At 53.3% G+C, this 22452-nt stretch overlaps 1 protein-coding gene and 1 long non-coding RNA gene across 4 annotated transcripts; one reads left to right on the top strand and one right to left on the bottom strand.

Annotated features, from left to right (window-relative positions):
• Window positions 1–4743: 4743 nt before the first annotated feature.
• Window positions 4744–12507, top strand: LOC147649560 (uncharacterized). The gene is made up of 5 exons (XR_015278631.1): window positions 4744–4834; window positions 4969–5775; window positions 5859–6158; window positions 11010–11114; window positions 11226–12507. It is a non-coding gene; the product is annotated as an uncharacterized LOC147649560 (long non-coding RNA).
• Window positions 8951–22232, bottom strand: TMEM240 (transmembrane protein 240). 3 transcript variants are annotated; one of them, XM_086860048.1, is made up of 4 exons: window positions 22151–22232; window positions 20743–20849; window positions 11460–11668; window positions 8951–9404 (listed from the first exon to the last, which is right to left on the bottom strand). In XM_086860048.1, exons 2-4 carry the CDS (start codon window positions 20832–20834, stop codon window positions 9256–9258), a joined length of 450 nt encoding a protein of 149 aa, XP_086716174.1. In that variant the 5' UTR covers window positions 20835–20849; window positions 22151–22232; the 3' UTR covers window positions 8951–9255. The 3 variants fall into 3 exon arrangements, with proteins under 3 accessions (XP_086716174.1, XP_086716173.1, XP_023796275.1); XM_086860047.1 differs by lacking the exon at window positions 22151–22232 and adding an exon at window positions 21109–21248; XM_023940507.2 differs by lacking the exon at window positions 22151–22232 and having other exon boundaries at window positions 20743–21039.
• Between the last annotated feature and the right edge of the window lie 220 nt (window positions 22233–22452).

The raw sequence follows: 22452 nt of genomic DNA, 5'->3' as shown, positions 1-22452 counted from the left end.
AGCAGAGGCATTTCTCACCATTTTCCCCGCATCCTGTCCATGACAGCTCCTCGCTCACATCTCTGGGTGGCATCACTTGAGTTGCCTTTCAGAGTCTCAGAGTAAATTTTTCTTACAAAAGTGCATTTAGGAGGATTAATTGGTTGAATTGGAGTCAACACAGGTGGTCTGAGAGCAGCCCCATATATTTTTCTCCCAGCTGAACCACTTTTCTCCTTAAAGAGATGAGTTTGGGGAACACAGATCCAGCATGGTCTGAAGAGAGAGAGATGAATGGGGCTTGTTTGCTCCCACTGCTGCCATCAAGCTGCTCTCGCAACATGGGTTTTCTCCTGCATTTCTGGAACAGCTGAGAAAATGTGCCATTGTCAAGCCCTGAACACGAGCCTGTCTTGATGAGATGACATTTGTTCTTCTGTGCATATGAGAGACAGGTTAGAAAATATCTTGATTTTTTTATTTTTTCTGCATTTGAATTGAATATGAACTCAGTGCTCTACTCTGAAGCCTCTTCTGTAGCTACACAGCACAGGCACATTGGCCTGACCTAAATCTGTGCCCTTGAGTACCTTGCTGAGCTGTTCTCCTCACACAGGAGCTGACACCAGCTCCACTTTGTCCATTCCAGGGCTGGCTGAGCTTGGAGCTGTTTCGTGGCAGGAGCTGGTGAGCTCAGGAGCTTGGACAGAGCCCTGTGGGACACCAGGAAATAATTCCTGAGGCTGCAGACCTTCCTTGCCTGGGCTGCCAGCATCCCCCACAGTAATTCCTTGCTATTTTCCCCTGGCAGATGTGAAGAGGCGTTTTAGAAGATGCTCCTTTGGTGAGGTCCCCACTTGCCTGGCCCTCTGACCTGGTGCATTGCTGTGGGCTGGGGAGAATCTCTGTACAACCAAACCACACACTGGGTGTTCAGAATGATTAAAATCAACTCAAACCCCACTTTTTCCCTTCCCTGTCAGCCCAGGTATAATTGTCCTTCAGTCCACTGCTCAGGATTAGCTATTCCAGGCTTTCCCTTTCCCATTTAAGATTTTACTGGAATTATTTCTGCCAAGCCCCAGGAGATGGGAGCTGAGCAGAGCCACTGCTAAACCCCTCTGCTAAGGAATGATATGAGGGAGCTCTGCTCATGTGATTCCAATCCCTAATTGTGCCATAAACCTTCAATTCCTTCCCCCGCCTTCCCATGGAGCATCTCCATGGAGCACAGGAGGGAGGGAAAGGTGCTCTGCCTTGTCCTGCTGTGTGGCTGTGTTTCTGCAGATCCCAGGGGCTGGAATGCTGCTGTGGACCCATGGGAGAGGCACAGAGCTGCTGCCTCGGCTCTTTGCTGAGATTCCTGCTGCAGATGGAATCGGGTCCCTGAAAGAAGCAGGGGGAGCACCATGCTCTGGCCAGCAGGGATTGAGTACAAATTTGGGACACTGTCAGATTTCCAGTCTGCAACTGGTCCTGGAAAAAAATCCTGACAGAATCAGCTGGGCAGAGCTTTGTGCTGCAGGCTCCTGTGCAGGCCTGGTGCTGTTGGAATCCCAGAGCTCCTTCCCTCTGCTCCCAATGTCCTTGCACAGCCCCTGGAAAGTTGCCCAGCATCTGTGGGGCTGAAATCTCCAGGGAATTCCTCCTCCTTCCCAGAGATCTTTGTGGCTCTGGGCAGACCAGGCACGTCCTCCTCATCTCCTTTGGAGAAATCCTTGTTTGTGCAGGGTCTGGAATCCACAGCCGCATCTGCCCTTGGCTGTGAGTGCCAGGAGTGTGGATCCAGCATTTATCCAGCTCCTGCTCAGGGATGGATGTCTCACATCCCACCTGGGAAGCACAGGAGGAGATGGCACCCAGGCTGGGAAAACTGAGGTGGAGCAGGGAAGAGCAGAGGTTGAGCCTGGTTGAGGAGACTTGGGATGCTCCATGTGCCAGGTGAGGCAGGTGCAGAGGGACAGAGGTGCCGTGGACAGCTTGTTTTCCTTGGATTCAGTCTTCCAGCCCTATTTCACCTCTTCCCAGTGCATGGAAAGAAAGGCAAAGACCTTTGCACACTGATGCCATTTCTCCTTGGTGCCACTTTTTAATTTCCACAGGAAATACCCTTCTCCAGCCACTCCCACGCATCTCCTTCCTTCACACTTTGTGCTGTTATTTTATCCCAGTCCCTGTTGCCTCCAACTCTCCTAATCCTGCCTTCCCTAGCCATTCCTTGCCCCTCCCCCTGTGCTCTCTCCTGGCTACCAGCGAGGTGATTCCATGCCCTGCTGACACCTGGACCTGCTGCTGTCACTGCTGCTGCTGCTTCTGTGGAATGTGACCTGTCACCCTGAACTCCTGCCCCATCCCAGATTTAAGTGCAGAGGTTTATCCCTGGCTTGCTGTCAGCTCTGGGGTGACCGTGGAGGTGGCACCCAGCTATTCAACACTCCAGGCAGGGCCAGAGGATAGCAACCCCAAGCTGAGGTTATCTTCTATCCTGATACTGAGGTATGAGCCAATAGCACTTTATTAAAATGGAATTTGGTATCGGAGAGCAAATCCCAGAGCAGATGGATTTGCGGACAATCCATCCCTCCCATCCTGGCTGCTGCCACTGGAAATGTGGTCCTGGTGCCTCAGCACTGCAGCTGGGGACAGATTTACAGCCTGGCCAGCCCTGGCTACTCCCAGTTACCATCCTTTGAAGGATATGTATGGAATGTGAAAGGCTGGGAGGAGATTCCTGTTGTGACAGCACAGGGATATGAGCACTAGGCACTCCATGTCCCTCTTCTGGGCTTTGGGAAGGTGGGAATCTCCCCAGGAAACTCTTCCCTGGCAACCTGTGTTTGTGTTTGGAGTGGAGAAAAACCACTCAGAATCTTTTATAAGCCCTTGTCTTGTGTGCTGGGGTTTTTTTTCTGCTCTGCTTTGTCTGCACTGAGCCTGGGATGTGCCCAGATATGCCCAGATGTGCCCAGACTCATGAACAAGTCCTGCAGCAACATCTTAGTGCAGGATTGGAGCCGTAGGCAGGGTCAGAGGTGCTCTGGGTGGGTGGTCCTGTGCCAGCAAGGAGCAGGATGAGGGATGTCAGAGAACTGGTTCATGGTGGCAGATTTCAGTACTGCTGGAATGGGAAATGATCCAAGTTTTCCTTCTCCATGCCAAAGACCTGAGATTCCTGTGCTTTTCCTCTTTATCCTGCCCTTCCAGGCAGTGGGCATAAGAGACTCAGGCTCCTCTCTGGAGGCAGCTTGCACCCAGAATTGAACAGTGAAATTTTTTATCTTGGTTTAAAATCAGTTTTTGGATCTTGGAGCTTCCCTGCTATCCCAGCAAGCAGGAGCCAAGCAGTGAAAATCTGTCCCAGAACCTGGGGGGAATCACACAGTGCTTCTGAGGTCAGGACAGCTCTCCTCACCCTCTCCCATTCTTGTTTGCACCTCCTCCTGTTACCCCCCTGCCCAGAACTGGGCACCTGCTGCTCTGGGGTGCCCCAGGTCTGCCCCAGGTGAAATTGCTGGGTTCAAAGGGTTGGAAAAAACACTCAGATGCAAAACATGCAAAAAACTACTTTACTGACAAACAGCAAAGGATGGGCTTAGTTCCAGGAGCTGAACTGGTTGTCTATTATACAAACATCTTATTGAAAGGGAAGGAATGGCTGAAATACACTCACTCATTGACCCAAATAAAATCACAGTGTGCTTTTTCTATTGCCTCCCCCACCCCAAGTTCTCTTCACCTTAAGCTGCTCCCCAGAGCCTCAGCACAGGCTGCCACCCCTCCAGTCACTGCAGACCACAAAGCTTTGGGTGAAATCTGCCTGTGCAAGTGGATTTAATAAAAAAATTAGCCATTATTGCTTTTCAACCACAGTAAAGATTATTCTGTGATTAAACTTGGAGCAGAGTTTAATCTCTCTCTGGCAGTCTGTGCTGTGCCTCTCCCTGCCTGATGCATGCAGAAGTGGTGTGAGTGCAGGAAAAAAGAAAAGAAGGATTAACAATCAGGGAAAACAGCACTCCAGGCTCTGTCCTGGTGTTTCACATGTGAAAAAACTCGCTAAAGTGAGTGCAGGGCTTCCTCTGCCTCAGTGTGAACTGTGACTGAGCCACATTCCTGGGGAATCCCAGGAGGGGCCAGAAACTGGAAATCCCTTTGGAATAGAAATGAGTGCAAATGGGTGGAGGTGCCAGAGTAGGGACAGGCTCCATGCAGGGAACACGGTGACACACAGAGCTCTGGACACATGGACACACAGCCACAGCAGGGTCCCAACAGCCCAGCCAGGGTGAGCAGCTCCTGACCCTTCCACATCTCCCCTCTCCTCTGCTTCTCTCTCCTCAGCCCCTGCAGGGAAGCCACAGACCTGGCTCTTTCCGTTTGAGCTTTTTATTTTCTTTAGGAAGTTCACTCACTGCTTCTTGTCCTCCTGGACACCCCAGGGAGCTGGGCTGAGGGGACTTATCACCTCCACTCCAGCCTGGGGTGGAAGCAACAGTCCTGGGTCCCTGCCCAATAGACAGTTCCCTGCTCGGCATCCCATTGCTGTTCACTGAAACCCAGATCTGTCCCACCAGTGCATCCAGCTTGGAAAATGATGCATCCAAATGTCTCTGCTTGTACCACATGCTCTCATAATGGAAGAACTTCTGCTCTGTTCACATCCAGAGGTGCTCTGCAAGGTGCTGTTTTTACCTTCCGAGACCCTCTGAATGCAGAAGCAGCTTCATCACCTCTGTGATGACCCAACCTCTTCATCAATGCTAGGCTGAACGTTCAGCAGTGCTGGGAAGTGAGATCTGATACAGGACCAAGCTCCCTGTGCCCCTCAGCTCCTGCCAACCTCCCCCTGCACCAGGTGAGCATCACCCTCCCTTTCCACCACGTGCAGGATGTTCAAGCAGGACCCCCCATGTTTCATTTTGTGCCTCTGCTCCATCTCTGGACACCACTTAAAGATCCTGTCTCCATCTCTTTGCATCCTCCCTACAGAGATTTTTATGTGGATGAACAGTCCCAGCTCTCCCAGGTCCCTCACAGGAGAGGCTCCAGTGCCTTCATCACCTCAATGTCTGTTTTCAACACCCCTTTTCAGAGGATTCTCTTCTCCCAGCTGAAAATGCAACCAGAAAATGAGGTAGAACAGCAGTAAGTAAGCCTGCTGTGCTGTGCTGTGAGTGCCCAGGACACCATTCCAGGCTCTCTCCCGGTCTTTTTTTATGCATGAGGTGCTGCCCACTGGGCCAGCTGAGGTGTCCCTGGCTGGCTTAAGGGAGGGCACGATGGATGATGGATGGATGGATGGATGGATGGATGGATGGATGGATGGATGGAATCACAGGAGACACCTTCCCAAACTGCTCCTCAAAGAGGAAGAGCTCTTCTCAGTGTTTCTTGTTTATATTGGCCAGGGGTTTATTCAGCAGGGCCAGAAATGAGGATGGGATCTGAGTTTAAGAACGACCTACTAGGTGATGCAATGGATTTCTCAATCCCCTGCTTTTCCCCACCTGTCTTTCCACACCTTTCCTTCCAAACCATTCCTCATGCAGGCAGCCAGGCCAGGGCTCTTCTCACCCCAAAACAACAGGAGACATTCCCACCAGGGCTCCTTATCCCAAAAACACAGGAGAATATTCCCAGCAAGGCTCCTCACACCAAAACCACAAGAGAACATTCCCAGCACCAACCCCAGCTCTGGAGAAGCGGCACATGGAACTTTGAGCTGTGTCTCCAAAAATAGCCCCAAAAATCCCCAGCACCACCAGAGCCAGGAGCCTCCCCCAGAGCATCTGGCAGGTGAGAGCTGAGACAGGGCCCTCACTTCCCACTCCCCTGTCCTGCACTTCCCACACTTTACATCCCTGTTTTCCTTTCCCTAGGCTCTGACCACCTCCTTGCCCAGCCCTGACCATGCTGTGCCAAATTTGCTCCCAGATGGACCCTCTTTACCCAGGGTTGTCACTAGGTTCGGGTGTTGTTGTTGTTAATCTGCGGTTGGATATTTTTTTTTGGTTGGTTTGTTATTTTTTTGTGTGTTTGTGTGTGTGTGTGTGGAGACTGGATCAGAGGCAGGAGAACAACAAACAAAATCAACACGAGTACAGCTGGGACAATTCAACGAGGAGAAAACACCCCCACGAGCAGAGAGGAATGAAACAAACACAAGCACAGAGGAACAGGTGAGTGCGGCCACCACCCCCCGAGCTGGCAGTGACAGCAGCGACCCCACTGTGACACAGGGACAAGGGACAGGGCTGGGGGGGCTCAGCCTGGGGCAGGAGCAGCTCAGGAGATGGGACAGGGACAGCAAGGGTGGTGGCAATGGGGGAGAAGGAGCTGCTGGGTGATGCTGACAGCTGCAACACCCCAGAACTGGCTCTAACACCCCCAAAATAGCTGTAACACTCCAAAACTGGCTGTAACACCCCAAAAACAGCTGCAATACCCCAAAAAATAGCTGCAACACCCCACAAAACAGCTGTAATACCCCAAAATAGCTGCAACACCTCAAAACCTGCTGTAATACCCTAAAACCATCTACAATACCTCAAAACCAGCTGTAATATTCCAAAATAAGCTTTAATGCCCCCAAAACAGCCGTAACACCCTAAACCAGCTGCCTCTTTCACCTTTTGCTTTTCTGGGGGCCTGGGCACCTTGTTCCCCAAAGAGGAGATGGCAGACCTCTGGCTCTTGGGAAAAACTCTCCTATTTGGGTTTTTTGGCGTATTTGGGTTATTTTGGATGTTTATGCTCAGGAGTTTGACACCATCCCAGATCTGCTGGGTCAGGATTCCCTCCCTGCACAGGAAGGAATTTTGGTCCTCATTTACTAAGGATGAGAATCATTTCCCCAGGATTAATCCCATTGGTTTTGTGTGTGCTGGGACAAAGCTGCTCCACCAAACCTGTCTGGTTTCCCTGGATTAAACTGAATTTCTCCCAGTAAATTTAACTGCACTGAGAGTATTTCTTGGTTTTGTTTTGTCAGGGGATTTTTTTTTGCCTAAGTTTTACCAAGAGAGAGGTTCAAAAGGTGAGAGCTGCAGACCCAGCAGATTTTTTAAAAGTCTGTTTTTATGCAACAGGAACACTTACAATGTAGAATATTTTTCTCCCTCTTCCAGAGCCTCAAATTCTTACAGCATTTTGCTGTGGATCAGCCAGATCAAACTTAATGGGTGTGAAGCATCACTTCACCCTTTCCAGTTGTTTCATTTTTAATGGTATTTCAATCAAGACCAGCTGCTAGAATAGGGCAGAGACAGGCTTTACATTCAGTCTGAGTTTAGCTCAGTGGGAAAATTGTTTTTAAAGTGTTTTCCCCCCCACCCCCCAACCAGTTCCAGAGACTCAATATTTGTCCTTATCACAATGGCATTTTCTCCCCTACAAAATGCTGTCCCACCTGAGGACTTGTTGATAACACAAGCCCTGCTCTTCCCTGCCAGGAGGCTGTGGAAAGGAGGTGCTCAAGGAAAAGTCATTCCTTAGATCCTAAGGAATTTTAGACATCACAGCCAGGAATGACAGATAAACAGACACAAATGTGGACCAGGCAATTATTTAGGTCCAGAAAGAACCTGGGGCTCCAAGACAACAGGCACTAGGGAATAGCAAAGGTGGGAATGGCAGAGAAACATGAATGTTAGGGCAGGTTTGGACTTGTAATTAACTGAACTGGGCATAGGAAATAAAAAACAACCCCAAGACACAGAAACTGGAGCAGGGAGGGAAGAGCAGGAGTCTCTTTTCAGTGTCCTTTTCCCCACCATCAAAGAGCAGGAGGCCACTGAGAGTGTCAAGGAATCCATGGAAGAAAGGAGATTTTCTGGGGATGCTTAGCATCCTTTAGTTCTGGGTGTTTTCCCCATTTCTGCATAAACCCACTCGATACAAAATAATAAATGAGGGGGAAACGATAAGGATTCAGGGCTGTCAGATTCCTAGGGATGGAATTTCCCTCCTTTACCCCTCCTAAGAAATCCTCTCTCTGCCTGCCCAGCACATCCCATGGCCTGGGCTCACCAGCAGAGCAGGACCAGGCCAAGGAGCAGCTCCAGCACTCCTGGGCTTTGCAGCTCCTCCAGGCCCCTCTGCCTGGGAGAAAAGGAGGTCTCTGGATGGGGACACTGCTGTCAGAGCCTTGATCCCATCCAGACCTTGAAACCCATACCAGGAGAAGCACATGCAAAAACATAGTGGAGCATCCTCACACTTGGACTCAACCTTGGGGACATTTGGGATGTTTGGAGAGGAGTTTGGCTTCAGTCTCTCTGTGTCTCTCATGCCAAGCCCCACAAACAAGGGGAGTTTGATGTGCAGCAGGAGTGAGGCTGCCCAGGGCCCCCTCTCTGCACTCTGTGGTTTGGGAGTATTTTAACCAGGCTCACCCTGCAAGAAGAGGGGCAGAGCAGCTCCTTTCCTTCCAGGCAAGAAGGGTGTTTATGAGTTGGATCTAGCACATTCCACCCTCCTCCAGTGAAAGACAGCAGCCCTGCCACCACCAAAGCAGCAGCATCAGCCCAGGCTGAGCCCTTCTAGTCCCACTCCCCTGGCTCTGAGGTTGGATTGCTTAAGGCAGGTTTCAGTGGACAGCAATGCAAACAACAAACCCCTGACACATTCCCAGCACCTCCTTCCCCCACAGCAGCTACCCAGAACATGAACCAAAGCAAAACAAAAGGGGACACTGTGCTTCCCCAGTCCCCATCCAAACCTGTGACCAGTCAAGCCACGGGAGGGGCAGAGCAGGGCAAACCCGAGCCAAAGGACCAAAAAATGGGGCTGGAGCTCTTGGAGAAGACATTCTGCATCTTCTTTGTGTTGTCCCACCTCCATCCCCTTGGCCAGCAATCCCAGCAGGATGTGCAGGACAGCCGTGAATGCCAGGAAAAGGTGGGGGGGATTGAAAGTATAATGCAAATCTCTTTTCTTTCTCTCTCTCTCTCTCTCTCTCTCTCTCTCTCTCTCTCTCTTTTTTTTTTTTTTTGGTTTGTTTTTTTTGTTTGTCTGCTTTTGCTTTTTTTTTTTTTTACATATATACACGAGTCTGACAATAAAATGTGGAACACAGTGCAAAGTCTTGGCTGCAGAGCATCCAGGACTGGCTTAGTTGTGCATCGTGGCGTGTCCACCCATGGGTACCCGGGATGGATCCCTAAAATCCATGTCCTCAGCTGGCTTGGGAACAAACAAGAGGCTGTTCCCGAGGAGGAAGAGCAGAGTCCTGTGTGTTTTAAAAGCTGGCTGCAGTCCCTGGAGGGTGGGGGTCCCTCAGAGGTGCCGGGGGCTGGGGTGCCCGTTGTGGTACAGCTTCTGTTTGATGTGCACCATGTTCCCGGTGGCCTCCTCGTACTGCCGGTGGTGACGTTTCCTCAACTCCTTCAAGTTACAAAATTTCGGAATCCAAGACCAGGAGTTGTCTGGAAGGTAGGGAGGAGAGGAAAGGTGAGGGATTGCAGGGAGAGGTGTAGGCTGTGCTGTCCCAAGGCTACTCCTGCCTTGCTGAAGGCAGAGCCACCTCTGAGATCCCTTCAGGGCTGAGCAGAGCACATTGTCCACCCTGCCAGGATGGCCAGGGCAGCTTTAAGACTTCTCCTCCCAATTCCTGCCACCATCCCCAGTGTCACCCTCTGCCCCAACAACTTTTTAACCCATTTTTTACCCATTAGTTCACCCCTCAGCCCAGGAACCTCTCCCTGCAGCAACATTTCAGCTGCCACCCATTCCCATGAAAATTTTTCATGATTCCACCCCGAAATAGAGCCCAGTGCCTCAAAGGACAACTGGAGAGTCCCAGAGAAGGACAGATGGCACAAGGATGAGCTGCTGTGCTGGGAATTGGTTGAACTCAATGATCTTTGAGGTCTTTTCCATCTCAAATGAGTCCATGACTGTGAGATGGTGGTGACTGTCCTGCTCAGCCCTGCAGCTACTACACAGCACAGACTGAGCTCCTGTGGAATATTTTCTATTTTGAGAAGCCTCTTTCATCAGGAAGGAGCTGCAGGTTATTGTAACAGGCCACAGCTGGAGCTGATCAGGCCCCAGTGTGACATTGAGTCACTGCTGAGTGGTGCTCGTGCACTCCTTGCTCTGTACCAGCATAGAATTTGTGTTTCCCCTGCCCCAGTCTCACAGTCACAGGCACCACTTCTCCCTGCAGAGGGAAACTAGCTTTGTTCAACAAAAAACCAAATTAATTTCTGCTTAGTGTCTTTAAAATTACTCATTTGCACCATTGCTTTTGAATAAATAGGAAATATTTAGGTTCATTGCATCGTTGGCCAAGCCTTTTATAAAGCCTTAAAATAGGTGTACACAGGGAGGGGGAAAAAATGAAACAAAAGTATATGAAATACTAAACTAATTACTAAAAATAAAAGCCTCCATTCATAAAGGGGTAGGTGATCCCAGCTCTGAAGAACATCTTAGCACAAGGAGAGCTCCTACCAGCCCTCCTCTGATCTCTGATGAAAATCAGGAGTCACAGCCCCAAAATTGGTTCTCAGAACCTGAGATCTCACAGGAAAATCAGCCCCTGCTTGGGAAACAGCAGCAGCATAGCCCTAGGAGAATCCTGACTCAGAAACTACTCACAGAGGCTTCTGGGGATTTGGGAAGACTAATAGGAAATTAATACCATTTTTTATCTGAGTTTTTAGAAAGAGAGAGTCCACTTCCCTAATTAGAATTTTTTATAGGTCTGCAGATAAATCTTTCTCCTGCATGCTTCTCCTTTCCCTCTGAGTTGTGATTTAACAGCAGCATCAGTCAAGAGTTGGAGAGATGGAGATTTGTAGGTATATTTTGAGGGAATTTCAAGTCATTCTCTGATTGAATACATTTTCCTGACATTTTTTTTTTCCTCCTCAAAATACGAAAACCCATGGGATGTCTGTGCTGAGGGAGGAAAATGGGGCAGAGGGAGCCTCTGAAGGAGCATCTGCTGGTCCTTCTCAGGGTGTTAATTCAGGATTTTAAAAGCTCCAAAGCCTGACAATTCTGCCCAACCCTTTTCTCTGTAGGGCTGATGGCACAACTGAGCAAAAACATCTCCACATCTGGTCAGGGATGAGGAATGGAAAACGTCAGCTGACACCATACAGATGTCTGTCACCACAATGTCACAGGTGAGAATACAAACAATACCAGGCTGCTATCCCAGCAGCTAGGAAAAGAAAGAAATCCATTTTTCTGGGGAATTTTGGTGCAGCCTGAGCCTGAAGGTATTCTGCCCACAGAATTCCCCCATCATTCTGGTCACAGAATCATGGAACATCCTGAGCTGCGAGCACCCCACAAGCATCACAGATAATGAGGGACAAAGAGGTCTGGGATATCCCTGGCCAGATTTGTGCCAGATCCACATGGAATAAAGCAGCAGCTTGACCTCTTCCAGCACCCCCAGCTTCCAAGGAGAGAGCAGGGACAGAGGGAAGAAGAGGGAGAGGAGGGAGAGGAGGAGGAGCACTTACCATACCGTCGGCTGGTCCTCCAGGCGCGCACGGCATAGTGGAGAACCCCGTCCATCCACACCAGGAACCAGCTTATACAAAAGCCCAGCAAAAGTCCCAGCATCAGATCAATCTCCTGCTTGGTTACATTGTCAGTCACAAAGTAATTCTCCGAGGAGTCCACCACTGACTGGTCCCCGTCATAAGGGATGACATAATGGATGTGATGCCTGGTGTAGGGGACAGAAAAGGGGGAAAAAACTCACTGGAGATTTTTCTTTTGCCTTTCCTCCCAGTTCCTCCCACCATCCCCAGGAGCAGAAGGACTGTCCTGGCTTTTTGTGCTGCTGTCAGCAGAGAGGGAGGGAAGAAAGCACAAACAACCCTGACCCCAGGCCTGGAACTGATGTCACAATCCCGCCACAGGCTCCCTCTGCCCCAGCTCATCATCTACAACACAGAAGAGGAAATCAAGGACAGCAGGAGGCCACCCGTGGGATGCAGAGGGCACATGCTGGAGGCAGAGGCCACCAGAGCAGCTGTGTGGCCCTGAAAGTGCCACCACCATCATCCCCTGGAGGAGGGGGAGCTATCCTGTCCCTTCCCTGCAGCCCATGGGTGTCCCTGGAGGATTTGCTGCTCCATGTCCCCTCTCCATCAGTGAAACGAGGCTTCTGTTGATGCCTTAGCATTTTAGCTTTTCTATTTTCCATGGATTTGTAACCCTGCAGCTCTTCAGTGCAGAACTCTACACTCCACACACAGTGGGAGCTGCTGCCTTCCCATTTTGGGCAGACACAGCAATTCCTCTTCAGGCCTGGGAATCAAGGACACCTCACTGCCCCAGGCCTGAGAGATGGAAACAAAAGTGAGTTGGGGACAGCAAACTTGGGGTAAATTCCTTCATTTCCTGAAGCTGGAATTGGAGGATTAACCCCCAATCTGCAAATGGATCAAATTTATAAAAGGATAAAAACCCATGAGCCATGGTCCATTTTGGGTGGGTTTTGCCTGCCCTAAATGCACCTGAAGGCCCTTCAATAAACAGAACTGCTTTTTATTCTCTTAATTGTGTCTGGCCTCTGTTTTTAGGTAGCTCCAAAAGGCATCAGTTTCTCTCACACATCGGAGTTTAAAGAATTTGCAAGTTTACAGCCACAAGGAGGCACAGGGACGAATTCATCCTGCAGCCTCTCAGTCCTGGAAAAGTCCCATGAGCTCCAAAACAACCTCAGCTTCTCCTTGACCAGGGAAATCTGTGGGGGTCCCTCCAAGAGCAGACAGCAATTCCTGCCTGGAGCACACAGCAAGAATCCCTCCTAGCACAGGAGCAGCTGGCAAAGCTCCCCCAGAGCCCTGAACATCTCCGGGGGAAAGCAGCAGCTCCAAAGCTTCCCAAGGCTCCCAAGGTTTGGAGAGGCTGCCCTATGCCAGGAGGGTGATTGGGTTTGTTTGTGCCATGAGATGATGTAGACCAAGCCTGGGATGAAGCTGAAAAACACCCAAAAAAACACCCCCCAAGTTCACCTGGGGAAAAGCAGGGAAATGTCAGGGATGGAGTGAGGGAGTTTTAGAGTAGAAAAAAAAAACAACAAAAAAACACAAGCTAGGCAAGGCTGTGGGGGCTGAATGGGAGGGGATGAGCAGTGACAGGTCCCCGGGAGTTGCAAGGGTGGGAGGATCCTGGAGGATGGGGGATGCAGGATGCAAAGCTGCTCTGAACAGCCTTTCACCTTCTCAGCCGGGAGCCCCGAGGCTGCCCAGCCTCACCCAGGGGTGGCCACACACCCAGCCAGGTGATGTCCAGCACAGTCCTGGCATTACCAGTGCCCCCAGTTCAGGGAGCAGGGGCTGTCCCAGTGCTGCCCAGGGTCCCCAGCATCCCGTCCCTGTCCCTGCGCCAGGCACGGCCCCTCTCCCACCCGCAGAGGAGAGGGAGGCAATGGCTGAGGCCTCTGAATATTCATGAGGTGCAGGTTGCTCGATAATCACGCCTGAGAAACGTCCAAATATTTACACAAACAAACCTGCACTCAAAGGAACCTTCTGAAAACAGCCCTAATCTCAGCGATGCCTTAATGGGGGCCACCTGCACCGGCTGAGCCGGGCACGGCGCTGGCACAGGCTGGCGGTGGCCACCAGCCCCTCCAGTCCCCATTCCCAGCCAGGGAAAGCTGCCAGGCTGGCAAGAGACGGGAAATGCCAGCTTTGATGGCAACAGCGATCCCCCGGGCTCAGGGCAGCCCTGCTCCTGGCGCTGGCTGGTTTGGAACTGGGATCTTCCCTCTTTTGGCCCTGGGAAATCCAGGGGCTGCTTGAGGGAGGGCTCCCCAAAAGGAATGGGAGGGTTCCCGTGAACACAGCCAAGCACTTCCCATGTTCAATGATTTCCCAAATCCCTGCACACGCACATCTGCCATTGTCCTATGACAGAAGGACACCTGGCAGGTCCCAAACTCCCTCCCTTTTGCTTTCTGCAGCACAGGCACAGCCTAAAAGCTGAATCCACAAACTCTGGACTCCTTGGAGGTTCCTTGGCAGGGCCTGGTTGTGTGTCATCTGCAGGGCTGTGTCACAAGCCCTGTGGCACCTGTGCTGTGTCACCTGAACCCCCCCAGCACTAACACAGCCACCCCTGAGGCTCAGATAACTCAAACTTCCCACGCACATCCAGGACAGGTTGCTAGGGATGAGCACAGAGCTCTGGGGTGGTTTTCACCTGGAAAGGAAGGTCGTGGAGTTCCTCCCTCCCTCTGCCAACCCCACAATGCTCAGGGATTGTTGGAAAGCCAAATTCAAAACCTCTGCCCTGCCTGGATTAAGAAACCCCATTACCCAAGGATCAGAAACCGAAGTTTAGATCCCAGGTGCAAACTTCCTTAAAAGAAAAGCCTCCTGTCACTAAAGCTCCCCAGGAAACCACCTGAGACCTGTAGCCTTCTAGCTTTTGGGAACCCTAAGTCACCAGAATAATCCCATACAGATGAGCGGCATTTCTACTTTGTGTAGTTTTCTGGAAGGAGTTTAGCAAAGCCCAAAGAAGACAAAATTTTCCTGCTCATTCAACAGTTGGGAGAGCTGGGCTGCAGGGAATTTTATCCTTTACTTGCCTTAAGAGGACTGAGTGATGCCACAGAGATGGGGAAGAGAGCAGGGACAGACCCCCACAAGTTTTCTGCTACTGCTGAAGCCCTTGGGGATGTTCCGGGAGGGAATCAGACCCTGCCTCATCAGCACAGCATTATTAAGAGTGCAGACAGGACCAGGGTCCCCACCTCATACCTAGGGGACTGGAAACTGGAATGTGCTCTGGCTGGCTCTGGGAACCAGATCCAGCAAGGGAAAGTGTCAGCTCTGAGCTGAGCAGGGATAGGTGCAGGAAACCCCCAGCAGCTCTTCCAGGACACTGCCAGGGAGGGCAGGCAGGGCTGGACACCAGGTCCTGGCTCCTCAGAACACAACTCTGCCATAAATCCTCCAGCCAAGGCTCATTTCACCAACCAAAGCCCTTTTGAAAGAGGCAAAATCCTCCTTCAGAGACAAAAACCCCCTTTGGAGACAGAAATCTCTTCAGCCTGGCATCACCTCAGCCCCCAGTCAGGTCTGGGTATGAGGTCTCTGGGGACCACAGCCCTGTGAGAGAGGTGCCACATGTGGCCCTAAACAGCCAAACTCACCCACATTCTGCCAGTGTTTATTTACAGGAAAAGGATGCAAACAAGTAATTACTGAGATAATTCCTGAGGGCTAATTCCTGGGCAGTTCCAGCTGGTGCCAGGTTAACCCCATGCCACCTTCCCTCCTGAGCTGTGCCCACCCTGGCTGTGCTGGAGCTTCCTCAGGGAGCGTGAGCAAAATAGGAGACAGAAATTCCAGCACACCCAGGGCCAGTAACTCCCGGGAGCAGCGGGAGAGGCTGGATCTGCTGTCACTCGGCTCAGGTGACAAACCAGGCAGCACGGTCTGTGTGCCTGCCCGAGCTGGAGCATCCCTGTCCCCATCCCCAGCCTGTGACAAAGTGGGGCAGCTCCTGCTCTGCTCTCGGGGCTGCCGAGCTGCCCCCAGCGCTATTGTCCCTTGCGGTGACCTTGTGAAAGTGCCGGCTGCTGCAGCCACAGCACACTTCGGGAGCCTCTGGAAAAGCCACGGAACTCTTTTAAGCACACACAGAGTCCGGCGTTGCCTCTGCGCTTCCACAGCCCCCGCTCCGATGGGGACAGGGACGGGGACAGGGGCGCGCCGATGCTCCGGCTCAGCCCAGCTGCCTCTCGGGCAGGCGACAGTGGCAGCCACGTCACATCTCCCGGGCTCCCGCTGCAGCTTCCACATCCTGGCTGGACCAAGCCCTTCCCCATCGCCAGCTGCAGCAGGATTTGGGGAAATCGGGCTTATCCAGCCTCCAGGCAGGATCTACCCAGTGCTGGATCCCTGTCTTGCATCCCTGCCTCTGAGCTTGCAGCTGTTCCTCAGCGTCCCAAGCAGCCCCGAGCCTCGCAGGGCTGTTCCCAACAAGGCCAGGCGGCTCAGCAAGGTGGTGGCACCACCGAAAACATCTCCCTGGTCCTGGTGGAAACATGGCACTGGCACAGCTGCAGGAGCCTAGGGAAGGGCTGGTGGTCCCTAGCACCAGGCAAAGAACACTCCCAGCACATCCACGGAGGGTCTGGGCACAGAGAGGTTCTCAGAGTGTCTGGGAAAGGAGAAAACAGAGGAGAAATGTCCCTCATGTCCCTCCTGCCAGCAGTGCCACCCTCCCCAGTGATCTCAGCACCAGGGCAGGGCCCTGGCCAGCAGCCTCCTCACACATCCCTGTGCCTGGTGCACGTCAGGGTCTCCTCTCAGGACAGCTCCAGCACAGCCCTTCCCGCCTGGATCAGAGCCTGGGGAGAACAGGGCTGGAGCATGCCTGGGGCAGGAAGAGCTAACCCGAGGCTGGCCAGGGCCCAGCCCTGCTGCAGGGTGCTGACACCCAGGTGAGGCTGACCTGCTCCCGTCCCTTCCCAGCCCTGCCCGCGGGGGAGACGATCCCTGGGAAAGAAAGACTCAGCCAAGGTCACCCAGAAGGTCAGTGGCAGGGAGGACACACACTCGGGAGGGTCCTGTTCTCTCCAGCCCAGCAACTTCTGAGTCCCCCAGGCTGTTTTAGCGGCTCCTTGCTCCGTCCAGGTGTCATCTGTTCCCTCCAGCTCACCCTGCCTCCTCCACAGATGCCCTTTGGTGTTTTTCCTTTGCATGACATCACCCAGCTCCTGATCTGCTGCCAGCTCTCTGCTTCCACCGAGGACCCTTTGCTGGCTGGGATGGAGAAATTTGGATGAGGGCAGCACTGCAGCTCTGCAGTCCTGCCCCAGCCCTGCCCTCTCTGGGGACAGCCACAGCCGAGGGAGGGAGGGCCAGGCTGCCTGAGCCAGCACGGATGCCTCCACACACCAAGGATGGAGAGTGCCAGGCTCCTCCAGGGATCTGCTCCAGCAGCCACACTCCTGCATCAACAAGAGCCAGAAAGCGTGACTGTCACCCCTTCCAGGAGGCAGATGTGATGGCAGGAACAGTCCCTGTCACACCCATCCCATCTGTGCAGGCTCAGGTGCCACCCCTGTCTCTGTGCTCAATTTCTCACTCCAGGCCTAGCCCAGCTTCCCTTCCTAAGCAGAGGCAGTGGAGTTTTCCCAGCTGTGGATGTTCTACCATGGCGTGGGGGGTTCTGGCAGCTCTGTCCTTCTTGGCTCTGGTGCTCTGAAGTGGGAAAGCCCCAGCCCAGCCTGATGGTGACACCTCACCTGCACAGGGGAGGACATTTGCCACTCCTCAGAGCCCAGAGGAACGTCCAGCTTGGCCACCAGAGCAGGGATACTCCAGGGCAAAGGCACTGTCCAGCCCAGACTCACCCAGCCTGTAAACAGCAGCTCAGTGCCACCTAAAAATCTGCAAATATAGACCAGGGCAGCCTAAGCAGCTGCAGGCAGTCCCAGCTCCCCACAGCCCAGGGCTCCAGGCCCTGCAGCCACTCTGACTGCACAGCCCTCTTCACTCTCCATGTCACAATTCCCACCTTACACCAGGGACTTAAAAAGCACCTCCCAGGCCTTCTCATCTCAAGACATCACTCCCTTGCCCCTGGCATGAAATGGCAACAAACAGCTTCAGCCCCAATGACCCTGATGCCACAGGGAAGGGGGAAGTTTGGGATCAGCCTCCAGCAGCAACTGGAGATGGGGTTGGTTTCCTTCCTCAGTAGTGTCCTGATCCTTCCCAGCCACTGCAAACACGCTGAATGCTTAAAAATATGGCAAAAGCAATGTACAGCATTTCTGGCACTTGTTCTGGGACCTTCCTGCTGGGCCAGAGTCCCACAGAGGGGAGAACAGGCAGAATCTAGGGAAAGGCACAGCCCTGCCCGCCCGGACAGAGCCCAGGCACGGCCTCCGTGAACTTGAGGAGCTCTTTGAGGTGGCAGCTGGAGTAGCCAGCCCTGCTGGCCATGCCCCTGGGTGACTCCAGCGGTCCCAGAGCCCCCAGAAGTGGGCAGAGCCTGGGGCACTCCAAGGCACAGCTTGTGCTTCTGCCTGCCAGCCTCCCCAGGGACCAACACCTGGTCCCAGATGGAGCTGAAAGTCGGGGCAGGAACAAGTGACTCCCAAACTGGAGATGGAAACAGTCAGGCTCCATCCCACTGCCAGGGGAGTGGGGATCCAGGCTGAGGATGCACCAAGGACCACCTGGTAGGGCTCAGAGCATCCCCTGGCACACCTGAGACACAGAGCCAGCTCTCCCTGCCCACAGCCACCCCCTCTGGAACAGCTCCCAGCCCCTCACAGGGACACAAGCTCAGCGCAGACTCCAGTTCCTCCTGGAGAGCACATCCTGCTGTGCCCAACACTCACATCCAGCCTGGGTGCTTGGACAGTTCCCAGGCAAGGGGTCCACTCTGATGCCCTGAGCAAGGAGACAACCAGGAGAGGAGAGGAAAGGAAGGAAAACATTTCTGAATTAATTATTTGGTATGACTGACACTGTGACCCAGGCTAGGGCAGGAGGGAGATCATTGCAGCACATCAAACTTCATTTATTCCAATTCCTCCTTCCCTTTCATTTCTGCAACATTTACTGATTTTCCCCATTCCTTGCTGCAACACACTGAACTGCAGCCAGCTCCCTCCTCTGAGGACTCCTTCTGGTTATTGGCAAATTAAGTTCTTCATCAAGCCCTGGTAGCAGTGCTGACAAGAGGCTCCAGGACACAGCCCTGCCTGGGGGAGCTGTGGACGGTTCCCACCCCAGGGCCAAGCTCAGAGCTCTTGCACAGCTGACAGAGAGGACAAGGCACGTCCAGCCTGGAAATCAGAGGGCTCCCAACACTGACATTGGGGCAGCAGGTCAGGGCAAACGTCAAGACGAGGTCCTACAGCACAGGGAGGCTTTGTGAAATCTCCTCGTCAGGGCAGGAGCAGCATGGAGCCAACACTCATGAGCCGGTTCTGTTGGCAAGAGCCGTTGCTCCCATGTACCTGAGGCAAGGGATAAACTTTGCTTTTTGCCTCCTCTCACATCCGTGCTCGGCAGTTTGGAAGCTTGTTTTTGTGCACTTTTGAAGAAATGACCCAGTGGTGTTTGTGGAGAATGCCACAGCAAATCTATCTGCCTCAGCAGCATCTCTGCAGGCACAGAGGGACAGCAGATACGGGTGCCCCTGCCACCTCCTCAGCCTTGTGCAGAGGGGACACTCAGCCAAGCCACCTCACTGGCTCACCTCACTCATCTGACACTCCTCAGCCACTCCAAACGTAACCAGCAGTCCATTACCAGCAGCCTATTTTCACCACCACTGAACCAAGCTGTGACCAGTAAAAAGAAAAACTTGTGGAAGAAGCAAAGGGAAACTCTTAAACTTGCGAAAAACGTCAAGGGGGCTCAAAGGAAAATAAAAAAAGGCTAAGAAAAAGCAAATCCTTGAAAAAACCAAGTCGAAGACACTGTGGATGTTTTTTGCCCATAATCTTTCAAACTGACCTTAAGAAGGAGACGCCATATCCCCCATGCCATATCCCCCAGGCCTGGCTGCTCTTGGCCCTGGAAGTGCTTCTCTGCTGTTCTGTCCCAGGAGGCTGAGGAGGAGCCATGGGGAGGAAGGCCCCGATCACCTCTGGAACGTGAGGCAGTGTGGAAGGGCAAAGCATTTTCTCTTCATCAAGCCAAGCACATGCCAGCTCCAGCCCAGTTCCCACTACAGAGACGCCAGAAGGCTGTGATGCCTGGGAGACAGGGTGCAACTGGCTCCAGAGGCAGCTCCAAGAGGAGTAAAGCTCAAACCTAAAGGCTGGATGTGGCAAGAGAGGGCTCTCCCACCATGTCCTTTAGCTGGCACAGCCTCACACTGCTTTTCTCCCCCACAGGCAAGAAACTCTCCCTCAGGCAGTGAGTAACCAGGCACAGGAGGGGAGCCAGGCCTCCAGGAGCGCAGGATGAGGATCACCAGCAGCAGTCCCACAGAGAAGGGTGAAATTCACCTCCCCAGAGCTCAGCTCTGGGCCTGGACAGATTCCAGAGCAGCCAGATCCCAGTTTCAAGCTGAGCACTTCAGTGACAACACACAAGAGCGATGTTGTTTGGGAGAATTAAGCATTCCCAAGAGCCATGGAGGGAGGGAGGGATTTGTCCAGTCATAAACTTGTGCACAGTAAAGGCACTGCTCCTGGCACAGCATCCACCCTGACACTCCTGGCTCACCCAAAAGCACAGCCCAGCCTCCTCAGTGTGCTGTGTCCAGCAGCAGCACAGCTCCCAGGAGGAAAAGCCACAGAGAATTAAAATCTGATCTAAGATTGCAAAGCCTCAAAGTGACTCTGTCCTAGGCGGCCACATTCTGGCCTGGACAGGGATCCTCTCATTTCTCCAAACCCCATTCCATTTATGAGCCACACAACCACAAACTGCAACGCCCAGACCACAAACAGGCTGGGAAACACCATGGCCCAACTGACAACAAAAGGCAAAATGACAAACATTTGAATCAATCAAAGTTACTCACTTTCCCAGGGCACCTGAATGCCTTTACACAAATGTGCACACAAAGGAAAATGCACTTCCAAGCCCACGGAAAACTCTTCTTCCAGAAGAAAAAAAACAACCCCCACCCTCCACCCTCACCCTGCTCATGCAGGAGCTACTGAGGAAGGTGAGACACAGCCAGAATGCAAAAATGGTAGCCCAGCTCCCAGGCAGCAGCTCCCTGGTCACCTCCTCCCCAGGGAGACAAGGTGGGAAGGGGCTGGGGGGCAGGGGAGATGCTCTGCGGGTAACTCACCTTCCACAGTTGCAGTGACAAACTCGGTCCTCCCCTCTCAGATGCGGTAGGATGTAATTGTGAAATCTGTCCAACAACGCATTCATGTCCATCAAGCAAGCTATTGCCTGTAAGAGCCCATAACCAAGGCATCTGGTCAACTCTGGATGATGGAATAAAACATTGACTCCTGTTTGATTGCCAAAGACTGAAGCAGTCATCAAGAAAAGAATCTCTAGTGTTCGGTGGGGCACACACACATGCACACACATACACAGAGGTGCACAGGCTGAGGGACAGTGCGGGGGGAAGGTAGAAAGGAGCGGGGGGGGGGGGGGGGGGGCGGGGGGACCATGAAGGGGAGGGAGATAAGCAAAAATCTCTTACCATAACGATAGAGGCGCCCAGGATCATGAAAATCATGGTGTTTGCACTCATGGACATCAAGAGGGAATGGCCAGCGGTCGGGTCCGTGCGCCCCTAGCCCGCGGAGGGCGAGCGGCGGCCGCACTATTCCGCAGAGCCGAGCGCGGGGCGCATCGCGCTCGCTGCCCGCACGCTGCGGTGCGGCGGGGGGCGGCGGGGCGGCGGGGCGCCCCCCGCGCACACACACGCACTCCCCCGTGCCGGGGCTGCCGCGGGCTCCCGCGCCCTGCCCGCTTTATTTTTTTATTTTTCTAGGACGAATGTGACAGGTAAAAAAAAAAATTAAAAAAAAAAAATTAAAAATAGAAAAATGTAAAAATAAAAATAATGATGATAATAATAATTCCACCCCCGCCGCTGGCCCCGGGCTCCCCCCGGCCGCGGTGGCGGCGGGTGCGCGGCTCCGGGAGCGGGCACACGCCGGTACAAGCACAGCCCTCATGCAGCAACTGGAAAGCGAGGGAGCCAAACCCGGGGTGGGGGGGAGAGGCTGGGGGAGGAGGAGGCAGGCTGCAAAAAAATCACCCCCTCCGGGGGAGCCTCATCGCATCCTCTCCGCCGACCTTCCCCAAAATCATCCCCGCTGCCGAGCGCTGCCAAATAAAAATCGGAAATAAAAATAAAATAAAATAAATATCGGAAATAAAAATAAAATAAAAATCAGAAATAAAAATTAAATTAAATTAAATTAAATTAAATTAAATTAAATTAAATTAAATTAAATATAAAAAACCCCCAGCCCTCAAATCACCGCGCCCACCCTCACCCCCTCCCAAAAAAAATCAGCCCCACGAACCCTCCCGGCTCGGGGCTGCGCTCTCCCCACGTTCGCTCCGCGCCGGCAACCCCCGGCCCAGCCCCTCCCGGGCGCGGGTGGCTCCGCGCCGCCGGCCGGCCCCGCTTGGGGGAGGGATGCGGGATGCAGGGGAGGAATGCGGGATGCAGCGAGGGGAAGATGCGCCCAGGCAGCGCCGGCTGCCCCCTCCCCACCCCGGGCATTTACCTACGTAGGGAGGCGCTGCTCCGGGAGCGGCTCATGGCGAGCGGCGGCGGCAGCTCTGCGGGCCGGCCCTGCGGGGCTCCCCCCGCCCCGCAGCGGCACGCGGAGCCCCGGCAGCGGCGCTTGGCCGCGTTTCCAGTGCCACACGCCATTCTCACCCCGCCCTTCCTCCGCCCGGGGTCGGCCCCGGCCGCCCTCGGCCCCGCCGGGACCGCCCAGCCCTCTCTCCGCTCGGGGGTCCGGGCACGGGCGCGGCCGGGGGTGCGAGCCCCGGGCTCTACCGCGGCCCCGCGCAGCCCTCGGCG

This window comes from Cyanistes caeruleus, chromosome 22 (assembly GCF_971803275.1).
Source record: "Cyanistes caeruleus chromosome 22, bCyaCae1.hap1.1, whole genome shotgun sequence".
Lineage (NCBI taxonomy): Eukaryota > Metazoa > Chordata > Aves > Passeriformes > Paridae > Cyanistes > Cyanistes caeruleus.
This window is presented reverse-complemented; position numbering and strand designations above follow the sequence as displayed.